At 45.9% G+C, this 24,293-nt stretch overlaps 1 protein-coding gene across 3 annotated transcripts in view; it reads right to left on the reverse strand.

Moving 5' to 3' along the window:
* The window catches only part of CCDC57 (coiled-coil domain containing 57), a 289,296-nt gene that overhangs the window by 62,895 nt on the left and 202,108 nt on the right, over positions 1-24,293 (reverse strand). For 2 of the 3 annotated variants that reach the window (XM_063961241.1, XM_063961240.1), the window contains exons 11-18: positions 15,998-16,187; positions 15,714-15,896; positions 14,798-14,898; positions 14,474-14,674; positions 5,589-5,645; positions 5,154-5,379; positions 4,059-4,180; positions 3,674-3,784 (exon numbers count right to left, since the gene is read on the reverse strand). In XM_063961241.1, coding sequence (XP_063817311.1) covers positions 3,674-3,784; positions 4,059-4,180; positions 5,154-5,379; positions 5,589-5,645; positions 14,474-14,674; positions 14,798-14,898; positions 15,714-15,896; positions 15,998-16,187 — 1,191 coding nt within the window. The remainder of the gene's footprint in view (positions 1-3,673; positions 3,785-4,058; positions 4,181-5,153; positions 5,380-5,588; positions 5,646-14,473; positions 14,675-14,797; positions 14,899-15,713; positions 15,897-15,997; positions 16,188-24,293) is intronic. The other variant, XM_063961242.1, reaches the window with a different exon arrangement.

Here is a 24,293-nt window from a genome sequence, read left to right on the forward strand (position 1 = left end):
TAGGGCGTTGTATATGGCCCTTAGTTCCAGGATGTTGATGTGAAGACAAGTCTCTTGACTTGACCAAAGTCCTCGGAAATTTTTTCCCTGTGCGACCGCTCCCCAACCTCGGAGGCTTGCGTCCGTGGTCACCAGGATCCAGTCCTGAATGCCGAACCTGCGGCCCTCTAGGTGAGCACTGTTTAGCCACCCCAGGAGAGATACTCTGGCCCTGGGGGACAGGGTGATCCGCTGACGCAATTGCAGATACGACCCGGACCACCGTATGGAATGGCTTCGTATGTTGCCACCATCTTTCCCAGAACTTGAGTGCAATGATGTACTGACACTTGTTTTGGTTTCAACAAGTTCATGACTAGAGTCATGAGTTCCTGCGCTTTTCCCTTCGGAAGAAAAACCCTTTTCTGGTCTGTGTCCAGAATCATGCTCAAGAAGGGCAGACGAGTTGTAGGATTCAGGTGCGACTTTGGAATATTGAGAATCCAGCCATGTCGCTGTAACACATTCAGTGAAAGTGATACGCTGCTCAGCAACTTCTCCCGTGATCTCGCTTTTATGAGGAGATCGTCCAAGTACGGGATAATTGTGACACCCTGCTTGCGCAGGAGCACCATCATTTCCGACATTACCTTGGTGAAAATTCTCGGGACCGTGGAAAGCCCAAACGGCAACGTCTGAAATTGGTAATGACAATCCTGTACCGCAAATCTCAGGTACGCCTGATGAGGAGGATATATGGGGACATGCAGGTATGCATCCTTTATGTCCAGAGATACAAAAAAATCTCCCCCTTTTAGGCTGGCAATGACCGCCCTGAGTGATTCCATCTTGAACTTGAACCGTTTTAAGTAAAGGTTCAGGGGTTTTAAATTTAAAATGGTCTGACCGAACCGTCCGGTCTCGGAACCACAAACAGAGTTGAGTAGTACCCCTGCCCTCTTTGAAGCAGGGGAACCCCTACCACCACTTGTTGCAGACACAATTTTTGAATCGCATGTAACACTATCTCCCTTTCCAGGGGTTGTTTTGGTAGGGCCGATTTGAAAAACCGGCGAGGAGGCACTTCTTCGAATTCCAGCTTGTAACCCTAGGAAACAATTTCTATTGCCCATGGATCCACCTGTGAGTGGACCCAGACGTGGCTGAACAGTCGAAGACGTGCCCCCACAGGAGCTGACTCCCTCAGGGGAGCCCCAGCGTCATGCGGTGGATTTAGCAGAGGCCGGGAAGGACTTCTGTTCCTGGGAACTAGCTGTGTTGTGCAGCTTTTTCCCTCTGCCCTTACCTCTGGCAAGAAAGGACAAACCACGTGCTCTCTTGTTTTTATTGGAACAAAAGAATTGCATTTGATAATGAGGCGTTTTCTTAGATTGTGAGGGAATACCTGCCGTAGCCGTGGAGACGAGATCCGAGAGGCCCTCTCCGAACAATTCCTCACCCTTGTAAGGCAACAACTCCATATGCCTCTTTTAGTCGGCATCACCTGTCCATTTGATGTGCCACAGGACACGTCTAGCAGAAATCGACATAGCGTTGACTCTAGAACCCAGTAGGCTAACGTCTCTTTGGGCATGTCTTATATATATATGACAACATCTTTTACATATAAATATATATATATATATGTATATATATATATTAGGGACAACAACATGGTATCCTTATCTAGGGTTTCAATCTCCGCTGATAAGATATCTGTCTATGCTGCTACAGCGCTATAAACCCATGCCGACACAATCGCCGGTCTAAGTAGTGTAGCAGAATGTGTGTAAATGGACTTCAAAGTACTTTTACTGCATGCTATCTGCAGGATCCCTGCGGATAGCTGTAAAGTCAGCGCTACCTTTTTGGGTAAACGTGTCAATGCCTTGTACACCCTAGGGGAAGATTCCCATTGTATCCTGGCCCCATTAGGGAAAGGATACTCCCTGAGAATTCTTTTTGGGAAGCTGCAGCTTCTTGTCTGGAGATTCCCGCTCTTTTTCTTCATGAGACGGCGACACCACACACACACACACATTTGCTCCATCTCCCCCATAGGAGAGCCTTTTACCTCAGACATGTCGACACACACGTACCGACACACCACACACTCAGGGAATGCTCTACTGAAGACAGTTCCCCCACAAGGCCCTTTGGAGAGACAGAGAGAGATTATGCCAACACACAACCCAGCGCAATATGACCCAGGAAAAACACAGCAAGTTAATGTTTACCCCGTAGCGCTGTTATTATTATCTGCGCTGAATTATGTGCCCCCCCCTCTTCTTTAAAACCCTCTCTTCTACCGTGATATAAGCAGGGGAGAGTCCGGGGAGCTTCCTCTCAGCGGTGCTGTGGAGAAAAACATGGCGCTGGTGAGTGCTGAGGGAGAAGCCCCGCCCCCTCGGCGGCGGGCTTCAGTCCCGCTAAAAGTGTAAAATTGGCGGGGGCTCATGCATATATACAGTGTCCAGCTGTATATATGCTCTCTTTTGCCAAATAAGAGGTTTATATTGCTGCCCAGGGCGCCCCCCCTGCGCCCTGCACCCTTACAGTGACCGGAGTATGTGAGGTGTATGGGAGCAATGGCGCACAGCTGCCGTGCTGTGCATTACCTCAGTGAAGCTCACGAAGTCTTCTGCCGCCTTTTGAAGCCTTCTTTCTTCTCATACTCACCCGGCTTCTTTCTTCTGGCTCTGTAAGGAGGACGGCGGCGCGGCTCTGGGACGAACGTCCAGGGCGAACCTGTGTTCTGACTCCCTCTGGAGCTAATGGTGTCCAGTAGCCTAAGAAGCAGAGCCTATCATTTAAGTAGGACTGCTTCTCTCCCCTCAGTCCCTCGATGCAGGGAGTCTGTTGCTAGCAGTGCTCCCTGAAAATAAAAAACCTAACAAATATACTTTCTTAGCAGGAAACTCAGGAGAGCTCCCTGCAGTGCACCCATCTGCTTCTGGGCATAGTCTCAAACTGAGGTCTGGAGGAGGGGCATAGAGGGAGGAGCCAGTGCACACCCAGAGTCAAGTTCTTTCTTAAAGTGCCCATGTCTCCTGTGGAGCCCGTCTATTCCCCATGGTCCTTACGGAGTCCCAGCATCCTCTAGGACGTTAGAGAAATACTGGTTCAATATGAATGATCGCCGGACGGGAAACGGGATGCTGGCAGTCACAATACTGTTGCCGGCATCCGATCTGTGAAATCCCGACAGGGGAAAGGTATGTTCCCCCTCTCCCCTACCCTCTAACCCTCACTTCCCGCAACCTGCCTCTAACCTCCCTCCGGTCGTGCCTAACCCTAACTTCTCTCCCCACAGCCTACCGCCCCCCCTTCCCTTCCCCAGGCCCTAACCTGCCCGCAATACTTATGGCTGGGATGCCAACTGTAGGGATTCGGAAGTCGGTATTCTGCCGGGTGTCGGAATTCCGACTGCCAGGATCCCGACAGCCAGCATCTTAACTGCATCCTATTCTGTAACATTTAATTTTTTCCGTAGAGCTAATCTGGACAGCCAGAAACAGACTAACAGCTCATTATCCTTCATGCTGCAATTTGGGGACTAACACTTTTTGGGTTGTCTCTTAATGACCTTACAATATGAAATGATAAGGAAAGGGAGAAATTAATTCTGGTTATCAAGGAAAACATCCCAGAAGAAATGGCGTGCTCACGCTATACAAAGCATACTATTGTTTACCTGCATTTCAGATAATCCGACTGAGCTGTCACTATGCCTTTGGATTTTAGATACAACACTGCTTCCATCCTTAACCGTCATGGGTTTCTGGTACTGAGCAAATTGTAATTCCTGTAAACGAGATCAGAGGAAACAATGCGATACATCCTAAAACAAATATATTAACACAACTTTATCAGTTGTATGAGTCACAGAATATTATACTATTAGAAGTACATAATTTATGTAAATGAGTGTAAACATAAGGGACCAGTCTTAATAATGGATTATCATTTCACAATTTTCAGAAACATATTCAGGAAAAGGTTTTGTGGTATTTTTTTTTAATTCAGAATTTAAAATCCTGTTATTGCCAAATGCTGAAGGGAAGAATTACTTCTATTACCTGAGATGTTAGCTGGTACTGAAGGCTCTCCAAAGCTGAGAGGCGACCTTGTGGTTTTGGTGCTTGTAATTTGGAGGGAGGGGTCTCCAGAACCGGCTGCATGGAAGGCTTTGGTGCATTTTCTGCAAAGAAAAAGAGTCCTTTACTGGACAGGATGTGTTTCGTCAAGACTAGTAAAATGGTGTAAAACATCAAATATATCCAACACAAATGACATCCTGATGTAAATACAGTCCCATAGAGCCTATTGGAGTTACCAGGGGATCCTTTAGTTTGTGCCTAGCTTTAGTGGCCTTTATGGGATATACAACTCAAGTAAAAGGGACTTTAGCTTACCTGAAAGCTACCAAACCTTCTATGAGATTACATCCTCTGTATTTTTCTTTAACCACTTAACTGACGATTTATTTCCTCAAAAACTGCTCCGAAATTGTCGTTTTTTTTTAAATGAGTGAATTAGGTCAAGAACATGAATTTAACCCTATCCCAAATGATTTTAGCAAAAAAAAGAAAAAATATCTTAAAAAAAATATATTTTTTTTAAAGGTCCCCCCCCCCCCCCCCCCCAAACATCCAAACATCGATCGGGAACATCGCGACCATCACGGCTTTCATTTTGAAAGCCGGGACAACCTCCAGGTATACAGGGAGGGTCTGGGGGTGGCTTGGGTGGGTTAATTTACACTCCCCAGTGGCTTCCATTGTCTGCAGCCGCTGGAGGGGGGGGGGTCCTGCCATGCTGACCGATCAGCAGTGATCGGTAGCACGTCAGACACAGGGGGAGGGTGCAGGGAGGCAGAGGGACCTTCCGATCCCTCTGACAGCAGTAGTGGAGGGAAGTTTCTCTTCCCTGCCGCTGCTAACACTCTCTATCTGACTGGTCGCATCCTGTGTGACCAGGGCAGATAGAGCACTTGCAGGCATGGTTGCATCTGATGCGACAATGCCAGGCAAGTGGTTAATGCATTTTATTAAATTTGTCTTTTTTTGCTGTATGCCACATGGTATATATATTTGGTTGGGATGTAGTTATGTTGGCCGTCGGTAACCCATACCCAACCCATTTGATGAACTACAACTGTCCTACCATACTACCTGCCCAGTGGTGTTCACCTTCTGCTGATGCCAGTTCTGCACGCAGTCTGTTCCCAATGTCAATCAGCTGTTGCTTTTCCTGACTGAGCTGGGAAATTTTCTTCACTGCTTCCTTTAGTTTATTTTGCAGTATATAAGGGTCTGCAGGAACACCCCCTGACGTCAGAGCAGCTAGCTGCTGGTGAAGAGTCACAATCTCTTTACGGAGTTCTTTCACAGATTCACCCTAAAAGCAAAAGCAGTATCTGATTTACCAACAGACTGTAAATAATTACTTTGAAGGAAAGAGTTAAACAAATCTAGACATTTGTAGACAAACATAGAGACTGTCTTGAGAATACGCTCCCTAGGGCTTCTAGCTAAGTATACACCTGCAGCTTGGCAATAATACAACCTGCAACAGGAAAACATGTGAACCTCAGGGTGAACCCATACCTCGCTGAGAACCACAGGGACCCGCTGGCTCGCCAGCTCCAGCTTCAGTGCAGAAACCTAGATGTGTAACAAAAGAATAAGCTCATTAATAAAATAATTTTAATTCAAGTCTTTAAAGTGTGTTAAATATAGGGTTAATGTCACAATCCTAGAGGAAAGTTAATGCAATATTGTTTTACCCCTTAGAGGGTATATTCAATAACTGTCGGAAGCTGCCGTCTTGTCGAGAAGACGGCAGCTTCCAACAGTTTTAGGTCGGAAGAGGTTCCGACCTATTCATTACGGGCCCATTTTTTCCGACAAGTCGGGAAACCCTTGTCGGAATGCATGCTGATCGGCGGCTTCAGCCGCGATCAGCGTGCATTGTCGGAAGCGGGACCAAAGACGACAGGTTTTAGCCCCGTTTCCGACAATCTCAATCCGACTTTAAAAAAAGTCGGATTGAGATAAGTGAGCAGAGAGCAGGAGACGGGGGAGCAGCGGTGAGAGCAGGGACCCAGCGGCAGCGTCCACCCGGCTCCAGCAAGCGAGGTCCCGCTTGCTGGAGCCGGGTGGACGCTGCCGTGAGCCTCCACTGCTGCAGCCGCTGCTACCCCCGTCTCCTCCTCTGTCTGCTCTGTTTTCCTGCCTGGCTGCCGATACTTTCCCCCGGCGGGTCCATTCAGACAACTGCATGTCGGAATGGACCTGACTCTTATTGAATACCCCTTAACATATCATGCCTTAAAAAGCAACCAAACAAAAAAAAAAAAAAAACTTAATTTTCACCCTCCCCCCATCTATTCTTTCCTCTTCTCTCCCTTCTTTTCTATTTTCTGTCTCTAGATATTTGTTTTCCTAATGTTATATTTGTAAAAGGTGAATTATCTCATTTTATGTTTTTGCCCTTAATACATGATTTCTTATTGATTAGCATATTTATCTGCATTTTTGCAAAAACTGATAAAGAATTTGTAAAAAACAAACAAAAAAACCTTACTATACCTTATGTTTACTTCTTATGTTTTGCTCTTACTATATACATGTACACCTCATACCGCTCACCTTGTAAGACTTCACAATAGCAACCCATAATCAACAAAAGCTAGTTCTACAAAACGGATGTGACCCACTATTAAATATCCATTTATTGCTGTTACTTTTGCGGGATCAGTATGAAATTCCGACAGACGGGATTCCGGCTGTCATGATCCCGACAGCGGGATCCTGTCCGCCGTAATGCTGGTAACAGCGAGCCCTAGAAAACCCCTTTGGTGTCATGGATACCCACAGAGGGAGAATAAGCAGCATTTCACCGCTGGTTGGGATCCCGGCGTCTGCATTGTGACCTCCGGGATCCCGACTAGTGGTATTTTAACTGCTTCCCACTTGTACAATAACATTTTTTTTTTACAGAAAATTGGATTTTAATTACCTACCGGTAAATCCTTTTCTCGTAATCCGTAGAGGATACTGGGGTCCATTTAGTACCATGGAGTATAGACAGGTCCACTAGGAGCCATGGGCACTTTAAGAATTTGATAGTGTGGGCTGGCTCCACCCTCTATGCCCCTCCTACCAGACTCAGTCTAGGAAACGGTGCCCGAGGAGACGGACATACTTTGAGAGAAGGATAGATGAGGATAGTGGTGAGATTACGAACCAGCACACAAAACAAGAGGAAAGCCAAGCTAACCAAACTTGAAACAGGAACAGCAACGGCTGAACCAACATTACTTAACCAAGTAACATTGCAGGAAGAACGAAGCACTGGGCGGGCGCCCAGTATCCTCTACAGACTATGAGAAAAGGATTTACCGGTAGGTAATTAAAATCCTATTTTCTCTTACTTCCTAGAGTATACTGGGGTCCATTTAGTACCATGGGGATGTACCAAAGCTCCCAGACCGGGTGGGAGAGTGCTGAGGTTCCTGCAGAACTGATTGACTAAACTAAAGGTCCTAGGAGGCTACAGTATCGAACTTGTAGAACTTAGCAAACATGTTCGAACCTGACCATGTAGCTGCTCGGCAGAGCTGTAAAGTCGAGACACCCCGGGCAGCCGCACAGGAAGAACCCACTGACCTAGTAGAGTGGGCCTGTACATATCATGTACACGGCAAACTTGCCGTGGAATAAGCATGCTGGATAGTAAGTTTGATCCAGCGTGCAATAGTCTGCTTTGAAGCAGGACACCCAATCTTATTGGGATCATAAAGAACAAACAGCGAGTCCGTCTTTCTGTGACGAGCTGTTCTTTTCACATACACCTTCAAAGCCCTCACAACATCCGAAGACTTTGAAGTAGCAGAGGTGTCGGTGACAACTGGAACCACAATAGGTTGGTTGATGTGAAACGCAGACAACACCTTAGGAAGAAATTGCTGACGAGTTCTGAGTTCATCTCTGTCTTCATGGAAAATTAAATAGGGACTTTTGTGAGACAAAGCCCCCAGCTCCGACGCACGTCTTGCTGAAGCCAAGGCCAACAGTGTGACGGTCTTCCACATAAGATATTTTACGTCCACCTCCTGTAACGGCTCAAACCAGTCCAATTGGAGGAAATGCAGCACCAAATCGAGATCCTAAGGTGCCGTGGGAGGCACAAAGGGAGATTGGATGTGCAGAACACCTTTCAAGAACGTCTGGACCTCCAGGAGAGAAGCCAACTGTTTCTGAAAGAAAATGGACAAGGCCGAAATCTGGACTTTTATGGAGCCAACATCCACTCCTGCTTGTAGAAAAAGCAAGAAACGTCCTAGATGGAATTCCACCGTAGAAATTTTTCTGCTCTCACACCAAGAGACGTATTTTTTCCAAATACGATGGTAATGCTTAGACGTTATCCCCTTCCTAGCTTGGATCATAGTCGGGATAACCTTATTAGGGATACCTCTCCTGGCTAAAATCAGCCGTTCAACTTCTATGCCGTCAAAAGAAGCCGCGATTGGTCCTGATAGACGAACGAGCCCTGTTGCAGAAGATCCTCGCGCAGAGGTAGAGGTCACTGATCTTCGAGGAGCATCTCCAGAAGGTCCGCTTAACAGGCCCTTCTTGGCCAGTCCAGAGCAATTAGAATTGCTTGAACCTTTTCCCTTTTTATTCTCTTTAAAATTCTTGGGAGCAGAGGAAGTGGAGGAAACACGTACACCATCTGATAGACCCATGGAGTCATCAGGGCGTCTACCGCCACCGTCTGTGGGTCTCTCGACCTGGAACAATACCAATTGAGCTTCTTGTTGAGACGAGAGACCATCATGTCGATCTGTGGATATCCCCATCGACTTGTCAAGCACCTGAACACTTCCAGGTGAAGGCCCAACTCCCCCGGGTGCAGGTGTTGTCTGCTGTGGAAGTCCGCTTCCCAGCTGTCTACTCCCAGAATGAAGACCGCTGACAACGCCAGTGTTTCTCTCTGCCCAGAGGAGAGTTCTTGATACCTCTGACATTGCTGCTCTGCTTTTCGTTCCGCCCTGACAGTTTATGTACGTTACTGCCGTCACATTATCCGACTGGACCTGAATGGCCTGATTTTGAAGAAGATGTGAGGCCTGCAGAAGGGCGTTGTATATGGCCCTGAGTTCCAGCATGTTGACTGGAAGGACGACTTCCTGACTGGACCATCTTCCTTGACACTGCACTCCATGAGTGACTGCTCCCCAACCTCTGAGGCTTGCGTCTGTGGTTAGCTGAATCCAGTTCTGAATTCCAAACCTCCGACCCTTGACGAGGTGAGAAGTCTGTAGCCACCACAGAAGGGAGATCCTGGCTTTTGGCGACAAGCAGATCGTCTGGTGCATATGAAGATGCGATCCGGACCATCTGTCCAACAGATCGAGCTGGAAGGGTCTTGTGTGAAACCTTCCGTATTGAAGAGTCTCGTAAGAGGCCACCATTTTCGCCAGAAGGCGAATGCATAGATGCACCGATATCCGGGTTTGCTCCAGGTTTGGTTTGGGATGAACCATCGACTGGATTACTAATGCCTTTTCCAACGGAAGGAACACCTTCTGCGACTCCGTGTCCAGTATCATTCCCAGGAATGGGAGCCTCCGTGTTGGCTCTATGTGAGACTTTGGAAGGTTCAGAATCCACCCATGATCCTGGAGAAGTTTGGTCGAGAGACCAATACTGTCCAGCAACCTTTCCATGGACAGTGCTTTTATCAGGAGATCATCCAGGTACGGAATTATATTCACTCCCTGTTTGCGGAGTAGAAACATCATCTCTGCCATCACATTGGTGAACACACTCGGTGCCGTGGAGAGACCAAATGGCAAGGCCTGGAACTGGTAATGACAGTTCTGCAGTGCAAACCATAGATAAGCCTGATGAGGCGGCCAGATCGGAATGTGAAGGTACGCATCCTTGATATCCAGAGACACTAGGAATTCCCCCTCCTCCAGACCTGAGATCACTGCTCTCAGAAACTCCATATTGAATTTGAACACTCATAAGTACGGGTTCAACGACTTGAGGTTCAAAATTGGTCTTACCGAACCACCCGGTTTCAGAACTACAAACAAGTTGGAATAGTACCCCTTGTTTAGCTGATGAGGTGGAACTGGAACAATGACTTGAGTCTGTACCAGTTTTTGGATGGCATGTTGTAAGTTATACTTGCCTCTTGTGAAACTGGCAAGCCTGATTTGAAGAATCCGTGAGGTGGGAGCTCTTAGAACTCCAGTCTGTAGCCCTGGGAAACAGGATTTATGACCCAGGGATCCTGGCAGGAATTTGACCAGATCTGACTGAAGAATTGTAGGCATGCTCCCACCTGACAGCGTTCTAGGCAATGCAGTCCACTGTCATGCTGAAGTTTTTGATGAAGCAGAGCCTGAGCTCTGTTCCTGAGCACCTGCTGTTGCTGGTTTGCGTGGTTTACCTCTTGCGCCGCTGGAGGACGTAGAAGCACCTCTGGATTTGCCCTTGAACTTGGCCGTCCGAAAGGACTGTAACTTAGAAGCTGAATAAGTCTTCTTGGTTGGGGGGGCTGCGGTAGGAAGATACGTAGACTTACCCGCAGTAGCTGTGGAGATCCATTTGTCTAATTCATCTCCGAACAAGGCCTTTCCTGTGAATGGTAGGCCTTCCACGCCTTTCCTGGAATCCACGTCAGCAGTCCACTGGCGTAGCCACAAGCCCCTGCGTGCCGACACTGCCATAGTGGTGGTGCGTGCATTAAGCACGCCTATTTTCTTTATGGCTTCCACCATAAAGTTTGCAAAGTCCTGTATATGCTGCTGGAGTAAAACAATACCCCCCCCTAGATAAGGAATCTAACCCCTCAATTGGGTTACCTGACCATTTAGCAATGGCTTTAGCGATCCACGCACATGCAATAGTGGGTCTTTGGGCCACCGCAGCAGCTGTGTACAATGATTTGAGTGTAGTCTCAATTTTACGATCCGCCGTGTCTTTCAGGGAGGCTGCACCAGGAACAGGCAATACAATTTTACGTGACAGCCTAGAGACTGATGCGTCCACTAATTGGTGGATTTTCCCATCTTTTCCTATCCTCCGTAGAAGGAAAAGATGAGAGCAACCTTTTAGGGGTCTGAAACTTCTTATCAGGATTAACCCATGGTTCTTCGAACAGGGTATTCAATTCCTTTGATGCAGGAAAAGTGACTGAGGATTTCTTTTTTACATTAAAATAAGATTCCTCACACTCCTCTGACACTTTATCAAGAATATGCAGAACATCTCTGATAGCCTCTATAAGAGCCTCTATTCCCTGTGACAGAGCTGCATCCCCCCCCTTTGAGTCCACCTATGTCTGACCTGTCATTGTCAGAGTCAGACGGCAGGATATGGGCCAGAGATCGGTTTTGTGGACAAATAGGAGAAGACTGAGATGCTGTTTTGGGGACCGAGTCTCTGTTAATAAACTCATCCACAGTCTGTTTTAAGTATTGCGTCTCTTTCTCATTGCGGGGCAATTTTGTAGAAAGAGTTGAGATCATTCCCTTGAGAGAATTAACCCATTCCGGTTCAGCCCGGCTAGCCTGTGAACCCTGAGTACCCAGTAGTGAGCGCCTCGGCGAAGAGGAACACTCTGCGGTACAAGACACACACTATTTGTCTGGCATAATGTAATGTGACAGCACACACACACAGACACACAGGAAAAGATTAAGCACAATTAACCCACAAACACAGAGTTGTTTGGAGCCAGCCCCCACCGCGCCCTTGCAGCTAATGCCAAGCTTAGCCGGGTCGCAGACTAAGTACCCTGATAGGGGACTTAGTACAGTAATAGTCGCTCTCCCCCTGCTATGACCCCCTGGTACCGCTGAGGTAATCTGGGGTCACACTGGAGGAGCTGCGCCCCTGTCCTGTCAGCATCTGTGTCCACTGCAGAGGGAAAATGGCACTGGTGAGCTGCTGGATCCTCTCATAGTGAAGCCATTCAATGGCATACGGTCTTCCCGCTTTTTTTTATACTGGCTGAGGAATCTGGTGCTTAAAATGGAGAGAACCGTTTTAAGGCTGTTGTGCCAGTATGGGTACTGTATACAGTGTACAGGGACGCAGTTGTGTACTGTGTCCGGAGACGCATTCCGCCCTGTGTAGAAGCCGTGCGTCTCCGTACCCTCATGCCGCCATAATGGGTGACGTCCCGCTAGTCGGGGCGCCGTCTCAGTACTCACCACTCTTCATTCTTCTGGCTCTGTTAGGGGTGGCGGCATGCTGCGGGACTGTACGCTCGCCGTGGTGGGGCTTGCGAATAGGTCCCTCAGGAGCTCAGTGTCCTGTCAGCGGGGAACCATTAACCCTTCAAGAGGTTGGGCCGTCCCACCCCTAAGTCCCATGAAGCAGGCAGGCTGATGCCAACCAGCCCTGCCTGAAAATAACAAACATAAAAATAAATGCAGAAAACTCTCCAGGAGCTTCCTTCAGCGTGACCAGCTCCTCCGGGCACATTTTCTAAACTGAGTCTGGTAGGAAGGGCATAGAGGGAGGAACCAGCCCACACTTTCAAATTCTTAAAGTGCCCATGGCTCCCAAGGGACCCATCTATACCCCATGGTACTAAATGGACCCCAGTATCCTCTAGGATGTAAGAGAAAATTGTAACACAAGAATTTCTATATTACTTATTAAAGAATAAATAAATTGTAGGGATTAGAACAGTATTTCTTTTAGTATAGCTATCTGAAAAATTGCGATCAAATCAGTTTACTTACTAGATAATACAATTCTTACTGTAAATGATATGGATATTAGAAATCACTGAGGATTTCTGTGACCATATAAAGCATGAGGTTGCAGGCCAAGTGCTGATATATACAGACTACAGAAAGCTGAGGTGACTTCTAATATCATTAATAATATACAGTTGGGGTGCATTATTCCGCATATTACACAGGTTTTCCTAGTGAGTACTGAAGTGATTATAAGCTAGGACATCAGAATTCACTGATCCGACATATAGAAGAGGAGTTTATTCATAATTTTTCATGTGTGTATTATAGCTTTTAAAATAATGTGCATTTTATTCATATGAAAAATTGCATCACTTCAGATTTAGCATTTGGTCTGCTGGGCCTAATTCAGAGTTGATTGCAGCAGCAAATTTGTTAGCAGTTGGGCAAAACCATATGCACTGCAGGTGGGGCAGATATAACATGTGCAGAGAGAGTCAGATTTGGGTGGGGTGTGTTCAAACTGAAATCTAAATTGCAGTGTAAAAATAAGCAGCCAGTATTTACCCTGCACAGAAACATAATAACCCACCCAAATTTAACTCTCTCAGCAAATGTTATATCTGCCCCCCCCCCCCTGCAGTGCACATGGTTTTGGCCAACTGCTAACAAATTTTCTGCTGCGATCAACTCTGAATTAGGCCCAGCAGACCAAATGCTACTCTCTGGATCAGTAACCCTCTGTTCTACGCTCTCTATGTACCCCAACTGTGTCACCCCTCTCTGTCTACCCCTCCCCTTTAGAATGTAAGGTCTCACGAGCAGGGCCCTCTTCCCTCATGTGCTTATCCTTTCTTACTTTAATAATCTTCAACTGCACCAATTCCATCAGTCTTCTGCCACCTGATACTTATTCCAGTGTCATCTGCTGATGTAACTATGTTTATTTACCCTGTACTTGTCCTATACGGTCATCAACTGTAAGTTGCTGTTTTCCTGTTTGATTATTTGTTTATGTACTCTGTAATTGGGCGCTGCAGAACCCTTGTGGCGCCATATAAATAAAGGATAATAATAATAATGCATGCAGATGGCTTGACACTGTATTAATATATTAGGGTTATCACTGCTGATTCCATGTAAGCAGCTGCAATAGCCACTAAGGCCCTCATTCAGCATGGATTGTATTTGCAAAGCTGCTCACAGTCCATAGCAATGCAAATGCAGTAGGAGGTGTATACATACCTCCTTGCTGCATTTGTGGTCACAGCGCTGCGACCGTGACGCAGCTTGGGATCAAACATTGTGACCATGTCATCTGCGACGGCAAGCTGAGTAAGCAAGGCAGCTTGGGAGGCCAAGGAAACTGCGCCTTGGGAGGCCAAGGAAACTGCTTCTCACAACACAGTCCTTGGCCTAGCCACTCCCAGAAAAGGGGGGTGTCCCTGTCTCTCCCCCTGAACGCCTCTGTCTGTCACTTAGGTAGAGGCATTCGCAATGCTGCGATGCAATCACAGGACCCGTCTTAAACATTTCCCGATTATCAGTAAACTGCGATGAGGATTGCAGGAGCAATTCTAGCTGAATAACCCCCTATGTCAACATCTGAATCCGGCTCCCATTTTGTGTACTGAATGCATATTAATGATGACTTGTGTCTGAGTGATGTCCCTAGCACCTAGTATTATAACAGACTAAATTATCAGCGTGAATACTGAAATCAGATAATGTGCATTATAGTTTAGATGTGATCTTTACTTCATTCCCCAGTCCAACAGACTCAAGGTTTTGCTTTAGATTTCCCTTAAAATATTCCTCTGCCTCCTTGCGGGCCTCCGTAAGCTGCAGTTCTAGTTCAGACTGTCTATGCTGGAGGCTAGAGATCGTAGCCTGGCTCTGACGCGTCTCACTGCTCTGCTGAAACTGCAGCTGATTGACTTCTGCCTGTTTCTGCTGGACCTAAGGAAACATAGAACGAAACAGCTGTAGGCTGATATCGCAACAGTATTATATATTTAAATTCAGCAAATGTTTTCATTAGAATTTCTGCAACATTTGATCAGAATCCAGGTTAGAAGTTACCTTCTGTGTGAGTTCTCCAACCAATGAGTCCAAATGAGCTGTTCTTGCCTCCAGTCTCTTAGCAGCTGCAGCTGATGCGACTTTGTCAGCTCTTAGAGCTCCTGAAATAAAATAATTCTTTGTTAAACCTAGTTTAGTCACATTGGTTAATGTTCGGACTGTATGCTGTGTACTGAATTACATATTCGCTTTTGAAAAGTGATATTGTTCTTGAAGGAAATGTCAGCTGTGGCGTCCCGCATAAAATAGACCCAACAGGTTAATTCTACACATGTACATGTAACTTTCTTAGTTGGTTAGATACATTCTAACAGATTCCTTTCTCAGGGACAGAGAAAGCCAACACAAAATCATCTCCTGCCATCAGCAATATATATGCCAGTGTCTGCTGATGTCGGGCAGCAGACATGGCACTGAGGGTAGGATGTATTGTAAGCTATGTAAGCTATTTCAGATCACATTTAGCCAACTAAATAAGTTATGCAGGAACCCGTTTTAGCTTTAGTACGGCAACGAAGGACATCTCCTTAAGGGGCAAATGCTACATACCTTGTCATTTCAATTCCTCACCTCCTCTGAACCAGCATTTTAAGGGGGATTTTGTGGAATATTTCACTGCCTGAAGCAGTCTTGATACAGCTTGATCTGACAAAGTGGGTTGTGTCCCAAAAAGTGTCATATTGGGTAAGACTATCTTTACATGCAACTGCAAAACATTTCAAGATTCCTGAGACTCAAGTTGGACTACTCTGCCTACATGGCTCCAAAACATTTCACACTTCATCTGGTTCAAGCTGGACTATTCTGCCTCCTTAAAGGCTTTATTCATCCTTAACCCATAAACGCTCAACTGAACACAGTTTCTGTAGTAAAACGTATAATTTTGTTTTTCATTGTATTTCTTTTTTTTTGTTACCAATGGTTTCATTCAAACTGCTGATGTGGTTTTGGATGTATATGTTGTCTGGTGAAACCGGCTTTACTGTGGAAGGTAAGTTAGGATGGTCCTTTGATGACAAAGCTTCCTGAAGCTGCTCCTCCATCAGTCTGTTACTCTGTTTTAGATTACTGATCTCTTTTTCAAGTGACGTGACATAATCTAAAGACACAAAGGAAGCAGATCAATCACGTGGTGAAATGTATTATTCTTTGGGGTAATATAAAGGGAGAAGGTTTTGTGTTCTTTATTGGAATATCTACCAGCAGAGACCACGTTCCCTTGTGCATCTTTGGTTTGAGGCTCCCTCCCTTCAGGTGCTGGTGGTGAAATCTGCTCGCATAAGGACTCCATCTCTTTCCTCATCTGGCCGATCACTTCACGCAATTCTGTATTTTGCTCTTGCAACTTCTGAATTTCACCTGATGGAAAGTCTGCCATGCCTCCAAGTAGCTGTGAATTGCAAATAGCTAGTGAATAAATGAAGTCTCTACATAACAAATCATAAAAATATAGGATGCCTATGAGAGAATTTTGCCTCAGTACTGGCTCCATAGAAGGGGGCTACGTGAGGAGTAAAGGGACTTCCACCTTATTTACCTCTTACCCCATATGGTACGGGTGCCACTAGAGCTAATGCTTACAGTGATTAAAAAAATATATGGACCAGCCAATGTAATTGTAAACGGGGTGCCTAGACTAATGAAGTGACCCTCCCCAAGATAACCAGTTCCATGATTTTACAAATGAAATGGGAAGAACAATTTATTTCTGATCCCACAAAACCTTGAGACGGTTGGAGACTGCCCATATCAGTGGCAGATTTTTACCTATGGGCTGCAGGACTGCAGCCCCCCAGGTAAAATCCACCGCCCAGCTCGGTGTCAGTGAAGCCAGAGTCCGTGACTGCACTGGCTTCACTGTACCTGGAAGTGACTTCCTATGGGAAGTCCTACCTGTCAGTCACAGACACACAAGGCATTCCCATTGGGAGTTGTTTCCTCCCTCTGGAACTGCCACACTGTGCTGCAATAGAAAGCCACTCCTTGGCTTTCACACAGCCCAATCCGGTTTCTATGGGCTGCAGTCGGTGCAGTCCACAGAAGCCGGGGATTTGCACATGCGCAGTTACACCGTGGCGTCTGTGCCATTCCCGGCACCTATCGGATACATTGTGTAGGTGTCGGGACCCATGGACTGGCAGTCTCATCTCCTCTCCAGGCACGGGGGTAGCGGCAGCCCCAGTACCAAACATAAGTAGGAGCTTTCTCTGACCCATATGCTTATCGGCCTGGTAGTAGTGACATTACATAAATCCACCTGGAGATATTTCAGAAGAAATAATAGCATAACATAAGTCAAATGATACATCATAAAATAACAACCACCCTGAGTCCTTACCCTTATCTACAAGAGTCATTTATCATAATATGCAGTGCAACATAAATGGTACATATCGGAAACCATGGAGTTCACGTTGGAACACATCATTATCCTAGTTAGCACACACATGCATATAATGATTAAAAAAGGTGTCTCTACCTTTATGATTTTACCGAGAAGACATAGGGATATTAGGTAATAGAGTGCTGGATTCTGAAAGTCCCGCATTTCTACAAGTTAGCAAAAGCAGCGAGTTAGCAGATAAGTGTAACAGGGCAATGTTTAGTAAGGCAAAAGCACCTAGGTTTTACCTTACTAAACACTGCCACTTTAAATGTATCTGCTAACTGCTGGAATTTCAGGACTTTCAGAATCCAGCACAATTTATTAATCAGAGTCAAACTTTGCAGATAAGGATAGTCATAATCCGATAGTGCTGCACTTTGTTGTGACCAATTTATTTCCCTTTGAGATCGCCTCTATATAGCACAAAGGGATATTTTGACTTTCTTTTTAGGATGTTTCTAAACTGATTATTAAACCGATTCATAGGAGGTCAATCTCATGCAAAAATCAAGAATTCATCTCTAGTCCAAAAAGCTGTATTTGGCATTCGGTACTTTCGGTGTTTTTAGTAAATATTGGAAATAATTTGCATGTAGAGTCAAAATAACAAAGATCACATTGATCAACACTTATTTTATTGCCAATCATATTAGTAATTTTTGGGTAATTTTGTTGTGCCGATTATGAATTTGACATCTGTTTTGCTAGATTGGCGCTAATTTTTGAGATACACAGATGAGAAACAAGAGAAACACCACAGACAATGCAAACCGCTCAACTGCCAAATGTCAACTGAAAGTAGGCGATCACTTATATATGGAATATTTGCGTGTCTCACATTCTTAGGCTGGGTACACACTAGCATGATGTTGGGACGATTTACTGTATCAGCACAGCAAATCGTCTACAACGTGCAGTGTGTACCCACGATTGCATACTCCTGCGGGTCACATGCGACATCTTCCGGTCGGCCCTGCTGTATGTCCAACCAGCGGGTCGCTGTGTAATAATGAAAGACGGAACAGTGATTGTTCCATCGTTCATTGAATCTTCCTGGTGTGTATGGGCAATCGGGCATGGTCCGGACCGAAGTCTTCATGCTAGACTGGTTTAGTGGCGTGCCGTGCCCGGCACGATTTTGAAACGGACGAAATACGCCTCGTCGGAGCTGTCGCAGCTGTTAATAATTCTACCTAAAGCATATATTGCATAGCTATCCGGTTTTTAGGTCGACACTCATTAGGTCGACCACTATTGGTCGACATGGTCACTAGGCCAACAAGGCAAAGATCGACACACAAAAATGTCAACATAAGTTTTTCCCTTTTTTTATTTTTCCAATTTTTAAACTTTTTCATACTTTACGATCCACGTGGACTACGACTGGAAATAGTAACCTGTGCCGAGCGCAGTGGTAGTGGAGCGAGGCACCTTGCCCGAAGAATGGTGAGTGAAGCGAGCAATACAAGAGGACACGATGCACTAATAGGGGTTCATGATCACTTTACAAAGAAAAGGACACCATTTTTTTTTTTAAACCATGTCGACCTTTTTCCATGTCGCCCTAATGACCGTGTCAAACTATTTCAGGTGTCGATCTAGTCACTGTCGACCAATGGTGGTCGATCCAACGATTCACACCTATTGCATATATGCACCTTTGTAGTGGTCACCCCCATGCACTCCTGTCCTGTGATCAGTGTCATAGTATCTTCAGCAAACAGAAGCCGCTAATTTAAATACTATTTAAAAATGGTTGTAACATTTGCCAACCAAAGGGGAAACATTTCTAAAAGGTTTTCTCAAGAATGGTATTTAATATTAAATGTACACAGCAATCATTCTTTTACTCAGAGAGCAGTAGGTCCAGAACCCAGTCACGCCCCATTTAGCACATCTCAATATATTTGAACTGTAGTTGGAACTATGGGGCAGATATATTAAGCCTAGAGTAGTGATAAAGCAGTGATAAGTGGAAGGTGATAATACACCAGCCAATCAATATGGGTTTGAAAATTGACAGTTAGGAGCTGATTGGATGGTGCATAACCACCTTCCACTTATCACTTCTTTATCACTTCTCCAGGATTAATACATCTGTCCCGTTGTTTGTAGAACTCACCAAACTTCTATTACCTAGTTTAGAATTGCTGCGGTTGTGAATGCTTGGCCTCCAGGAGAGATATCTTTGTCTATGCAGTAAAATTAAGGCATGAAGAGAATTGTGCTGGCTTAAGGTGGGTACACACACAACCATTACAGCCACGATGTTAGCGTTTACGATCAAACGGAACTACACATCGCGTACATCGTTCCGTGTGAATGAACGATACCAATGGCGATGCGCGCACCTGCGGGTCGCTAGTGACCAGTGGCAAACGCAGGATTTGCATGGGGGGATTTCCAGAACTGGGCGGAGCCAATCACGGGGGTGGGGACTGAGGTGACCCAGTATATGCTGGGTCCGTAAAACTAGGGTGTCTGTGTGTGTCTGTGTATATATATATATATATATATATATATATATATATAATAAGAATTTACTTACCGATAATTCTATTTCTCATAGTCCGTAGTGGATGCTGGGTACTCCGTAAGGACCATGGGGAATAGCGGCTCCGCAGGAGACTGGGCACATCTAAAGAAAGCTTTAGGACTATCTGGTGTGCACTGGCTCCTCCCCCTATGACCCTCCTCCAAGCCTCAGTTAGGATACTGTGCCCGGACGAGCGTACACAATAAGGAAGGATTTTGAATCCCGGGTAAGACTCATACCAGCCACACCAATCACACCGTACAACTTGTGATCTGAACCCAGTTAACAGCATGATAACAGAGGAGCCTCTAGAAAAGATGGCTCACTACAGCAATAACCCGATTTTTTTGGTAACAATAACTATGTACCAGTATTGCAGACAATCCGCACTTGGGATGGGCGCCCAGCATCCACTACGGACTATGAGAATTAGAATTATCGGTAAGTAAATTCTTATTTTCTCTAACGTCCTAAGTGGATGCTGGGGACTCCGTAAGGACCATGGGGATTATACCAAAGCTCCCAAACGGGCAGGAGAGTGCGGATGACTCTGCAGCACCAAATGAGAGAACTCCAGGTCCTCCTCAGCCAGGATATCAATTTTGTAGAATTTTACAAACGTATTTGCTCCTGACCAAGTAGCTGCTCGGCAAAGTTGTAAAGCCGAGACCCCTCGGGCAGCCGCCCAAGATGAGCCCACCTTCCTTGTGGAGTGGGCATTTACAGATTTTTGGCTGTGGCAGGCCTGCCACAGAATGTGCAAGCTGAATAGTACTACAAATCCAACGAGCAATAGTCTGCTTAGAAGCAGGAGCACCCAGCTTGTTGGGTGCTTACAGGATAAACAGCGAGTCAGATTTCCTGACTCCAGCCGTCCTGGAAACATATATTTTCAGGGCCCTGACAACGTCTAGCAACTTGGAGTCCTCCAAGTCCCTAGTAGCCGCAGGCACCACAAATAGGTTGGTTCAGGTGAAACGCTAAAACCACCTTAGGGAGAAACTTAGGACGAGTCCTCAATTCCGCCCTGTCCGAATGGAAAATCAGATAAGGGCTTTTTTAGGATAAAGCCGCCAATTCTGACACGCGCCTGGCCCAGGCCAGGGCCAACAGCATGACCACTTTCCATGTGAGATATTTTAACTCCACAGATTTAAGTGGTTCAAACCAATGTGACTTTTGGAACCCAAAACTACATTGAGATCCCAAAGTGCCACTGGAGGCACAAAAGGAGGCTGTATATGCAGTACCCCTTTTACAAACGTCTGAACTTCAGGGACTGAAGCTAGTTCTTTTTGGAAGAAAATTGACAGGGCCGAAATTTGAACCTTAATGGACCCTAATTTCAGGCCCATAGACACTCCTGTTTGCAGGAAATGTAGGAATCGACCCAGTTGAATTTCCTCCGTCGGGCCTTACTGGCCTCGCACCACGCAACATATTTTCGCCAATTGCGGTGATAATGTTTTTGCGGTTACATCCTTCCTGGCTTTGATCAGGATAGGGATGACTTCATCCGGAATGCCTTTTTTCCTTCAGGATCCGGCGTTCAACCGCCATGCCGTCAAACGCAGCCGCGGTAAGTCTTGGAACAGACAGGGTCCTTGCTGGAGCAGGTCCCTTCTTATAGGTAGAGGCCACGGATCCTCCGTGAGCATCTCTTGAAGTTCCGGTTACCAAGTCCTTCTTGGCCAATCCGGAGCCACGAATATAGTGCTTACTCCTCTCCATCTTATCAATCTCAGTACCTTGGGTATGAGAGGCAGAGGAGGGAACACATACCCTGACTGGTACACCCACGGTGTTACCAGAGCGTCTACAGCTATTGCCTGAGGGTCCCTGGACCTGGCGCAATACCTGTCGAGTTTTTCCCAACGGTTTATAATCACGTGGAAGACTTCTGGGTGAAGTCCCCACTCTCCCGGGTGGAGGTCGTGCTGAGGAAGTCTGCTTCCCAGTTGTCCACTCCCGGAATGAATACTGCCGACAGTGCTATCACATGATTTTCCGCCCAGCGAAGAATCCTTGCAGCTTCTGCCATTGCCCTCCTGCTTCTTGTGCCACCCTGTCTGTTTACGTGGGTGACTGCCGTGATGTTGTCCGACTGGATCAACACCGGCTGACCTTGAAGCAGAGGTCTTGCTAAGCTTAGAGCATTGTAAATGTCCCTTAGCTTCAGGATATTTATGTGAAGTGATGTCTCCAGGCTTGACTAAAACTTTCACTAAGAAGCTCAGGAGAGCCCCTAGTGTGCACCCTTCTCGTTCGGGCACAGAGATCTAACTGAGGCTTGGAGGAGGGTCATAGGGGGAGGAGCCAGTGCACACCAGATAGTCCTAAAGCTTTCTTTAGATGTGCCCAGTCTCCTGCGGAGCCGCTATTCCCCATGGTCCTTACGGAGTCCCCAGCATCCACTTAGGACGTTAGAGAAATATATATATATATATGTGTGTATATATATATATATATATATATATATATATATATATATATAGCCAATTCAGGTTCTCTGGGGCGGATTGCTGCTCCACTCCTCCATGCAATAAGAACCAGGCGGCACTCCACGGGTTTTAAACAAGTACAAGTGTATTAAAAGTTCAAGGCATTACATGCATAGTGGACACCAACGTTTCAACGCCACATGGGCGTTTTTGTCAAGGTGCTACGCTGTGATGTGCAAAACAAACCCTATAACTGCAGTTATAGGGTTTGTTTTGCACATCACAGCGTAGCACCTTGACAAAAACGCCCATGTGGCGTTGAAACGTTGGTGTCCACTATGCATGTAATGCCTTGAACTTTTAATACACTTGTACTTGTTTAAAACCCGTGGAGTGCCGCCTGGTTCTTATTGCATGGAGGAGTGGAGCAGCAATCCGCCCCAGAGAACCTGAATTGGCTATACCTTAGAAGGAGGGCACCCCGGTGGCTGTAAAAAGGACAGTGAGTGCCACTATCATGTGCGTGGATATATATATATATATATAGCAAAGAGAGGTTCGGCACTCAAGTTGCACAATACTGGTCAAAATGCTCCGGTGCCCTGCCCTCTGGAATCAGTATAAGGGACGAAATGAGCTGGCACTCGTGGAGACTTAATTAAACAGGCAAACTACAGATTAATGCCAACGTTTCAGGGTATGACCCCTTTTATCAAGACAACCACATAGTTACACCATAAAAACATTTATACCTTACCTAACACCTCGTGTGTAGTCCGTCCACGGCGCCCGCAGAGACCCGATGACGTCATTGGCGCTGGCCAGCGCCGGCGTCCCGGCGTCAGAGGGGGGCGTGACTGAACAAAGAAAAGTGACCCTTCACCATGGAAACAAAAACGGCTGTAGGAGAAAATCAAAGATGTCAGATAAAACACTAAACATTTTGCAGTGCAATCATTTACCAGCATATAGGGAGGATTACTGTCACTACATGCAAAGGACTCTAATGCTGATATGAATCAGTGTCCCTGCTGATATACCCATTAACTATAGGAATCAAAACCCATCTAATAAAGATAATTATATAAACGGGCAGGGGTATAAATCTTCCCATGTGAAATATAATCAGTAACTGATGGATTGAATGGGCACTGTACTGTATATAACAGGCTCAGTGATCTCATCTGAATATATACAACATCCCAGGCTCATTAATTCATAAAAAACAGGTATAAGAAAGTAAGTCATTGAGTCCCATGGGTTTCACTGTCTGCAGGATGTGGATCCAACGGGCTTCTTTTTGTAGCAAGGTCCGGCCTCTGTTGCCCCCTCTTGGGGATTCTGGTACCCCATCTATAATCTTATAACGGATGGACGCAATGCTGTGGTTGAGTTCTTTAAAATGTCTAGCCACCGGTTGATCTCCACCTCGGCCTTCTAGGGCCGCTCTAATGCTTGATCGGTGCAGGGCAATTCTTTCTTTGAATTGTCGGATGGTCTTTCCGATGTATAACAGCACACTTCCCTTTTCGTAAAGGACACTGACAGGAATACAACACTACATGCGAATAGCTATCACCCTCCGGCTCTTAAATGGGGATTACCCTATTCGCAATTCATCAGGATCAAGCGCATTTGCAGTGATCCAACTGAAGCGAATAAACAAATTGATATTATGACTCGTAAATTTATCCTTAGGGGTTATAAATTAAAACCTTTAAAAAAAGCAAAAGAAAGAGCACTGATGCAGGATCGTGCAAGCCTGCTATCAAAAACTCATCTTACCCAGAAGAAGAACTGCATAGTATGGCCACAGGACTACTCCACATCAAATATAGAGGCCATGCGTAGGGCGAGACAGGTTTGGCCGATTGTTACCCAGGATAAACAATTAAGAGCCCTCAGGGACACTTCGATCTTACCATCTTATCGTCGGGGACGCAACATCAAGGATGCAGTGGTGCATAATGACATTACTAACTTTAGACCTCCGCCGGTGACACACTTTCTCACACGGAAACCGGGCAATTACAGGTGCCTTGGCTGCACGACTTGTAGCAGCCTGGAAACAGGTGACACCTTTCACCATCCAAGATCGGGCAAGGAATTCAAGATCAAGAATCCTTACACATG

Source organism: Pseudophryne corroboree, chromosome 3, assembly GCF_028390025.1.
Source record: "Pseudophryne corroboree isolate aPseCor3 chromosome 3, aPseCor3.hap2, whole genome shotgun sequence".
In the NCBI taxonomy this organism is placed as follows: Eukaryota; Metazoa; Chordata; class Amphibia; order Anura; family Myobatrachidae; genus Pseudophryne; species Pseudophryne corroboree.